The 8784-nt window shown below is 59.0% G+C and overlaps 1 protein-coding gene across 1 annotated transcript; it reads right to left on the reverse strand.

Moving 5' to 3' along the window:
- Window positions 1-2029: 2029 nt before the first annotated feature.
- Window positions 2030-5384, reverse strand: RLBP1 (retinaldehyde binding protein 1). The gene is made up of 7 exons (XM_074156437.1): window positions 5373-5384; window positions 4957-5085; window positions 4461-4662; window positions 3395-3573; window positions 3060-3218; window positions 2298-2408; window positions 2030-2188 (listed from the first exon to the last, which is right to left on the reverse strand). Exons 1-7 carry the CDS (start codon window positions 5382-5384, stop codon window positions 2030-2032), a joined length of 951 nt encoding a protein of 316 aa, XP_074012538.1.
- Between the last annotated feature and the right edge of the window lie 3400 nt (window positions 5385-8784).

Consider the following 8784-nt stretch of genomic DNA (forward strand, 5'->3'; position numbering starts at 1 on the left):
ACAGATGTGGAGGGTAACTGGGACTGGTGATCCATTGGGGCAGCTGGGCTGGGCCAGGACCATCGCTGCTCTACCCCTGTAATGAGAATTGCTCTGTGGGAGGCAGCGTTTTGGGCTCCATCTCTAGTTTATTGGCCATTGCGATTTAGCTGTTAGATCTACTACAAACTCCTTCCTGGGTTGGTCAGAGTCACTCCGGGGGGAAGCTGAGGGCAGCCTGGGTCACTCTGCCTGCTCTGTTTGCTGTGCTGTTCTCTGTCTCCCCATCCAAGCAAGCTACTGACTGACAATTTCTCCCAGCAGTGGTGAGCAGCCACAGGGACCTCCCGAGAGCTGTGACAGTCCCAATCCTAGAGGCAGCAATGTGGTGCTCCCATCTGCGTATGGGGGGTTTTCTGTCTTTTTCTGTTTTGGCGAGTGAGCTGCAATTGATCTGTCTCCCAAGGAAGCTGTGCTGTTGTGTTAGCACTGGCCTGATGGTGGTAGGGTTGTCACACGCGGTTTCCTTGGGACGGTTCCAGATGCTTCCCGGCCCCATGGAGGGCACTGCACAGTAAGGAACCAAACGCAGCAGAAAAGTAGGTGCCTTTCGCTCTCCCTCTGGCACAAGGCTGGCACAGCCTCAGGCCGGGACTCTCCATGCGTGGACCAGCCAGTGCTGCTGAGCCTGGAGAAAACCGATTTAACCCCAGTCGCCTCTGCCCAGACAGGCCCCATCCTCCCTGCGGCTTCGGAGCCGGCGTCCTGTTTGGTTTGAGCCTGAGCCAGTGCCCTGATGAATGCAACTCTTGTCAGCACCCTCCACCTCAGCTGGCTTCGGGTTGGGGTCTGGTCTTCTGGCTGATGAAAGGTGCCCGTGTGTTGCTGCAGAGCTGAGAGGGAGTGAGGGGGGACAGGACACGCTGCAGGACCAGGTTGACAGAGAAGGTGGTAACCTGGGCAGAGACCAGCAACTTGCTCCTCTCCAAGCCCTACCGCTGGCCAAGGGAGGAGAAGATGGTCTAGAAACGAGTATCCGATCAGCTCCTTGGAGGAGATGGCTGGTTGGTGAACCAGAAGAGACTGCCTTGTCTGGGACACAGCTGCTTCTGCCCCTCACCTCCCCACCCCGGTCCTGCTGACTCCGCATTAGCAAGGGCTAATTGGTATTAGCATCAGGCACAGCTCTGTTTGCTGTGGTAGCTTTTGGTGGGGCTTCTCTGACTGAGCTCCCTCTCACAGTGCAGTTCTAGGAAAAACAGCTGTGCTGAGGCTTTTGAAGGATTTAGGAGGGTATGTTCTGCTTGTCTTTCACTGTGCTGTGGTTAAAATCCATCTCCTAGTCTCCGTTGCTGCTGCAGCCTCTGTTCCTGCTCCCTGCCTGCCTGGCTGAGCAGGAATTAGGCAGAGCCAGCTCCACCTGGGCCTCTGGTTGGGTTCTTGTTTGCCTCTTTTGGGCTGTTTTATCTTTCCTGGTTAAAGCAGATGACTGAGAATCGGCACTCCTTGCCCGGCCAGGGAAAACTCGTTCTGGGGTGCAGGGAGGATGGGAGGTGGCCAGTTCCTTAGCCCCTGTGTCAAAGGACAGTCAATGATGGGGGGGACAGCGCTGACACTCCTGGTCTCCTTAGAACCAGCAACACACCTAACCCCTGTGCCCCAAAATCTGCACCCCTGTTCCTTGCCACACGCCACAAGGGACCCCGGAGCTCTGTTGTTGAACACTTTATTTCTCCCTCGCTGTAGCCCTCCCTTCCCGGAGCAGACGCTTTCCTTGTCTTCCCGCTGCAGCTCCAGGGCATGCTGCGGGAGAGGGCTGGTGACCCGCTTTCTCTGCTGGCTCCCAAGGGAAGGATGTTCTGCCCAGGAGGGACAGGGCTGCCAGGCAGCCCGCTGCCAGGTTTGGGGAGGGAAGGGACAGGCGTGGAGCAATGCGCCCAGAGCGCCTCATCGTGAGCAGTCATTCAACCAATGCTACGGTAAGGAGGTGGTTGGGGTTAGAGGGCCACCTCTGATCCTATTATACAGCGGAGGGGGAGCAGACCCCGGTTTAGAGAGCTGTGTCTTCAGCCTCGATGCGGGGCCCAAAGAGCTTCTCTGCAGTTGCTTTCCCGTCGTACTTGGGCAGGTTGCCACCAAAGTCTGCTGGCAAGATGTCAGCGTCGATCTCCTGGTAGAAGGACTCCAGCTCCTCCCCGTGCACAAAGACCTGGCGGGAAACAGGGGAGACCCTCAGCAGAGGACCTGGGCAACTTTTCCTGGTTGTTCTGTTTCACCCAGGGATGTGCCTCTGCCTCCAGTCCCTTTCCCACACTCACCCTCTCCAGCAGTTTGCTTTTCAGGAATGGTTTGACCACGTTGTAGGTGGTGGTGAAGTACCAAGGCTGATGGATGAAGTGGACGGCCTTGAATCGCGCTGGGAAGGAGTCCTAGGATCCCAAACCCAGACACAGATGGTTACACACAGAGCTGGGCAGGCAGCAATGGACACCCCAGCACTGCCATGGCTCCCCACCCAATCTCCCTTTCTCTCTTTGATGACCCTTTTTTATTCTAACCCAGAGGATCAGCCATTCCAGCCCCGGGAGCACAAGGGAAGCTGAAGAGCCTCCCAGGTGGTTCATTGCTCCCACTCCATGAGAAGGACCACATCTCTGCTGTCCTCCTTCCCTGGAGAGAGCCAAGTGTCTTTGGCCTCTGGTCCAAGGGCAGAAATCCTGGAGTGCCTGTGAGTCTCCATCTAGCCTTAACCAGGCTGGGCTGAAAGAGTGGTGAAGAAAGGCCTTCAGGCCATGCTGTAGGATGCTGCAAGGAGTGGTAGATACTGCTGCTGGTTGGCCTTTTGAGAGGGCAGGGATCTAGGGCTGGAAAAATAGGATCCGTCTTGTGGGATTTAGCCAATTAGCTGGCAAGGGAAGGAGTGTGTGGTGGAGAACAGCCTTTCCATGATGCTTTCTCGTGGTGCCACTGTAGTGGCAATCCCAAACCCTGTTAGCCCTGCCTTCACCCTTCCCTAATCTCTCTGATCCCCCACGACCCACTCTGCCTCTGCTGGACACAGACAGACTTTTCCACCTCACCTGCAGCATGTCCACCATCTTCTTGAGCTCAGAGGGTTTGATCCCTGATGCCTGCTGCATGGTGAAGCCCTTGAAGTTCTCAATGATGCAGAACCCGTTGATCTGGGTCTCTTCGTTTTCCAGCAGCTTCTCCAAGATAACGCAATAGGCACGAAGGATCTGATGGAGAGGAGAGACAACAGGTCTGGTATTAGACCCCAGGAGGTTCCCAGGAAGGGCCCCATGGAGAGTTAGCCAGGATGTGTGTAAGGGATGCTGCGCTCAGACGTGCTGAGCGGGACAAGCCCGAGAGTGGGACCACTCTGCTCCAGGGAACACGGCTGGGCTGGGCTGACCTCATCGAAGGTGATCTCCTCGTAATCCCAGTTCTCGATGTTGAAGAGCATCACCACCCGGCCATACTTGTCTCTGCTGGCCAGGATGCCGGGGTAGCCAGCTTCAATGGTGCTGCGCACGGCCTCGGGGGTCAGGTTGTCGAAGAGCTCGGGGTACTGCTGGCGGAAGTTCACGTAGCCTGGAGAGAAGCACACTCGGTGTTATTCTCCCTGTGCCAGGGGCTTCCCACGCCTGCCTTCTCTCCAACACCTCAGTGAGCAGATAAAGTCATTTTCCTGCTCGTTTTCCTTCTTCCCTTCCTCCCCATTTGGGTGATATCCCCCAGCTCCCCTCCCTTGGCACCCTGCGGGCACAAAATAAGGAATCTCATCCTGGGAAAGTGCGGGCGAACAAAACAGCTGTCTGGGAGCCAGCGCTGATAATTGCAACTCATTATCCCCCAAGCTGACACAAAGAAGAGTGGAGCCGGAGCCAGGCAGGTCCCTGCCGGCAGCCACCCCCTGGGCTGCCCTCACGCTCCCCCTCCATCCCTACAGGTCACCCCCAATGCGGGGAGGGGGTGCCACAAGCCCCCCAACCTTCTCCTAGCCCTCGAGGTGTCACAGGGGTGCTGAGCCCACCAGGTAGTGTGCACAGAAGCATCAGGGTGGGTGCAGGACCAGGTCCTTACAAGGATACATGGGGGTGTGTATAGGGCACGGAGGTCTGGAGGGGATGCAGCCCAAACCAGCTGGGTTTGCCGGTCAGCCTGCCACCGCCAAACACATTTTTTTTTCCATTTTGTCTGGTAAATCAGCAAAGAATGGGACTGTCCTGGCATTGCAGGATGCCTGCAACCATCCTCATTTATTTTCTTCCCCATCCCAACTCTGTCCCCTGGATCCGAGGCCTCCAGCCCTGCCTTTTTCTATTTACCCTCTCTCCTCATCCCCTTTCCGTGCCAGGGTCCTGCTCGGCCGGCACCACCCAAACCAGGAGGCTGGGAGGAACCAGCGCAGGACAGGGAGCTGCTGGTGGATGTGTACCCCTGCCCACCCTGCATCACACCCCGGGCCCCCTCCCCACCTTTCAGCAGGTCGTAGGCCCTATGGACGTCGAACTTGCGGGCGCGGATGAAGCGGAGGAAGAAGGCGTCGTCCTTCCCCTGCACCTTCTCGGCCACCGCCTTGCACACCTCCTCGCCGCCCGCCCGCTCCTGCACCAGCTCCCGCAACGCCTTCACTGCCACCTCCCTCTGCTCCTCCGTCTCGTTCAGCTCATCCTTCGCCTGGTGGGGAACAGAGAGGGGACCCGGCTCAGCGATGACCACCACCCCCCCAGCCCCGCGCACCCCAAAGCACTCCAGGGGTCATTTAGGCACCCAAAAGCTGGAGAGGTGCAGTGATGCCCCTTGGAGGGGGCAGGGAGGGCAGGGTCACCCAGGTGCCCTACTTGGAGACCCTTTGGGGTAAGTGTATCCCACCCCCCAAGGCAAGAGCCCAGCGAGGGTCTCCTCTGGTCTCCCAGAAGGAGCAGGAGCCCCGGTCTCTGCCTGCCCCCCACTTCCCATGGCCACCCTCACCTTCTGCATGGTGTGGGGGGGGATCTTCTCGCACCTCCCGAAGACGGGGCCGTGGTCCTTGGTGGTGAGGCGCTCCAGCTTGGTGCGCAGGGCCTGCTCCTCCTCCGAGACGATGCGGAAGGTGCCCGTCTGGGGGTGAGGAGAGGATGTGGGGTCTCCCCAGCCAGCCCCCCAACTCTCTGCCCCACTGCGGGTCCCACAGGCTGTGGGGGGCTATGAGGAAGGGCAGGGCCTCCATGCAGGCACCCGAGGGGGTGCAATGGGGTGGGGAAGGGCTGAGTGCCACCCAGGCTCCCCACCATGGGCTGAGAGCAGCTGGGGGGAGTGAGGGGTGCATGGAGTGTGCCCCATCCCGGCGCTGCAGGGAGGGGGTACTCAGAGCCCAGGGGACGGGATGGCACGGGGGCAGTACTCACAACCGCAGACATGTTGTCCTCTGTCCTCCGTCAGCCACAATACACTGGGAGAGGGAAGAAGGAATCAGTGAGGATCCCAATGGCCTCTGCGCCCCCCCCTCCATGCCCCATCCCATGCCCCTCTTGCTCAGGCAGCGGCACCCCAACCCTCCTTTACTCCATCAGATATTCCCTGCATCCCTGCCTGCCTGCCAGAGGCTGAGAAGCTGAGAAACACCAGGAATGTTTGCAAAAGCAGCTTGAAAATGTGGGTATTGATCATCTGACACCTTTGTCCTTTTTTTCCCGGTCTGCTTTTCCATTGGGGGTTGGGGGCATCTCATGAGGACCCCAACCCCATGAGCTCACCCAGTGCTATTTCATCTCAGACCACCTTCATGCAGGCAGAGGTGAGATCCCAGCTTCAACCAGGTGTGCAGCAGCTCATGCTTTTACTGCCTTTTATTTCTACTACCCTGTTAACCTCAAGGTGTTTCCCAAACCCTCCAGCCGTGAGCCCATCACCGGCTGCGCGGTTGGACTGTGAGCCTCTCGGCATCTTTCTGACACCATCTGGGTGAAACACCTTGCTCCCCTCCACGAGGAGGAGAAAGTCTGCCTTCATCCTCCTTCCAGTGCCCGACCCTGCCCCTGCCCAGCCATAGCACCAGCTCTGAGCCCAGGCTGTGTGAGGGACATTTGCCTCCAGCTCAACCACTTCCCAGGGGCATCCTTTTCCCCATCAGCTCTTGGGAAGGGATAGGCATCTCCTTTTCCCAGATACTAAATTAATCCCAGCCTCGGCAGTGCCAGGTTAAGGTAGGGCTGGATGACATCTTATGATGCAGTTATTTTGAGTGGAAAAATTCTCGGATACTCACCAGGGAGAGGAAAAGGTGAACCGTCCGCAGAGGGTCAGTGAACAGGACCGAGAGGGATGCACGGATGGCGAGGCCGGAGTGGAGCAGCAAGAAAGCCGGACGAAAGCTTTGTAGAGTCACCGGGTTGGGATTAGACCGTCACAAGGCATCAACTCACTGCAGCTTTGTAATTAAGTCAGCACAACCCAGGCAAGAAACCCCATTAAAACATTACAAAAGGCAGCTGAGGAGAGGGAAGGAGGGAGCCGGGGCTCCACCGGCCAGCCAGAGTGTGCGTGGAGGGGCGGGCTGGGATGCCGGACCCGATTAACAAAGTATAAAAGCTTCTCGTTGTGTAACTCGCTCATTAGCACAGAGCAGGGGCAGAGGCAGGCGGTGGGCAGCCTGCCATCCCAGCCTGCTCCCCCAGGGTGAGTGGGCCAGGTCTCTTCCCTGGCTTCTGCCCCGAAAAGCCTAGCAAGGTCCTGTTGTGAATTTGGACACATGGGCAGGGTCTGGCTGTGGGGACAGGTCCGTGGCAGAGGATGCTCCTGGGACTGGTCCCACCTGGGACTCTCCAACTCCTCCCCAATGAGGCCACCCAAACCAGCATTCATACAGGGCACTTTTCAGCCTCTAAAATACAAATACAGAAAAAAAAAAAAAAAAAAAAAAAGGGCAGGTATTTTTTTTTTACAAGTGATGGTTGCCTCCTTGGAGCTTTGGGAACTGGAACCTAGTCCATCCCCGGGGTGATGCTGCGGATCCACCAGGGACGGAAGCCCTGGGATGCCGCAGGGACAGTGCTGAGCCCACATGTAGGTGCAGCAGGATGGCAAAATGAGGGGTTTTGGGACATCCACATCTCAGCACGCTGAAGCCGCATGGAACGGGGGAGCCCCTGCAGCCTTAACTGGTTTTGGAGCCAGGGTTGCAGGAGCTGGGTGAGGATGTAGCGAGGATGGGGCTGTGCACGGCTTCTTCCCCAAGCGCAGGAGAGGAGCTCGTCCAGGCTCTTACCACGATGGGGATTTTGGGGAGGTGGCAGGACCTGGCTAAGCACGAGAGCTGGACTGAAGGGGCTTACACAAGGCATGTTTTGTAATGCCACCGGGATTTACGGATTTCATTTCCACGGGGCTGCCCTGCAAATAGAGCCGAGACCCTGCTGTGAGGGAGGGAGGAGGAGGAAGGCACGAGACTCCAGATGAAGGGCAGGGGGGAGTAGGGAGGGAAAACCCAGACCTGTGCCAAGACCCTGAGCGATGCCACCGTGGCCAGGGACACTGGGCACTGCTCTCCACTGGAGACCTCCCTTCCCATGCCAGCCCTGGCACAAGGCTCTGCTCCCTCCTAGAGCTCATTGGACCTTTGTCTGCAGCCCTGAGAGTAAGATGGTGTGTGACAGGGGGACACCATCAGCCTGGGGGCTCCCGAACAGACCTGATGGCCCTGCGCTGGGGTGGCAGAAAGGACCTGCACTCCCCTGGCCAGCTGGGCATCCTGGCCATCATGTTCATCGCAGATGAAATTGTTTTGCAGACTCACGCACAACCCCTGGCATCATCGAGTGGGTGCATTGTCCCAGGAAAAGGGGTGTTGGGAAGGGTGGTAGCCTCAAAAGGGACCCACCCCAAGAGGGACCCACCCTAAGGCTGTTGTGGCTGGAACCCTTAGGGATCTCTCGTCCAGATCCTGTTATCCCCCTCCTCACGGGCCCTGGCCCCATGTGAACCTGCTCCCCCTTGCTTGGCAGTGCTGGCCCCCACTTCCCATGAGCACGGGGCTTGCAAAAGCTCCCACGCTGTGCTGGCACCGGATCCCTCGGCTAAATCCCGCTGCTTAAAGGCGGGCTAAACCTCCTCGTGCGCCCAAGGCCACCCCTCGTGCCCGTGGGAATTAAGGGGTTTACTCGAAGGTATCCGCACCCCACGTGGGTGGCACTCACAGGGGTTGGGCACTGCTGCTGTGGGGTGGCCCTGAATGGGCCACTTTGTGTGCCAGTCCCCCCCTGGCTGCCTGCCCCACGTGCCTGCACCCCATGCTGCCCGTACTATACATCGCCCTGCACCCCATGCTGTCCTGCACCCCCCTTGCTGGCACCCCACACTGCCTGTACTCCACACTGGCCTGCACCCAACACCGTCCTGCACCCCACACTGCACATCAAATGCGTGCACCCCACACCGTCCTGCACCCCACGCGTGTGCTCCCCACACTGCCCTGCACCCCGTGTGTGAGCATGCCACTCTGCCCTGCATCCCACGTGTGCATTCCATATGTGTGCACCCCACACTGTTCTGCACCCCACGTGTGTGCACCCCACATTACCCTGCATCCCACGCCGCCCTGCACCCCACACTGCCCAGCACCCCACTCTCCCGGCACCCCACGGGTCTCGAACCGGCGTCTACCGGCCGGGCTGTGCAGGCGACAGCAGCCGCTGGCGGGGAAGGGAAGCGAGCGTGGGAGGGGGCGGGAGCTGTTGCCCGGGTGACGGGCGGCCACTTCCGGGCGGGAATTTCGGGGCGGCGGAGCGGAGACCGGGCCCGGCTGGGCGTCATCCCGGCCCC

The sequence above is a fragment of the Numenius arquata genome, chromosome 11, assembly GCF_964106895.1.
Source record: "Numenius arquata chromosome 11, bNumArq3.hap1.1, whole genome shotgun sequence".
Classification (NCBI taxonomy): Eukaryota; Metazoa; Chordata; class Aves; order Charadriiformes; family Scolopacidae; genus Numenius; species Numenius arquata.

What these genes read in the sequence shown, in the direction of transcription:
- RLBP1 (XM_074156437.1), bottom strand. An exon ending in AGGAGATCACCTTCGATGAG is followed by an intron (nt 3,219 to 3,394) that starts GTCAGCCCAGCC and finishes CCTCTCCATCAG; the next exon opens with ATCCTTCGTGCCTATTGCGT. An exon ending in AGATGGTGGACATGCTGCAG is followed by an intron (nt 2,409 to 3,059) that starts GTGAGGTGGAAA and finishes TTGGGATCCTAG; the next exon opens with GACTCCTTCCCAGCGCGATT.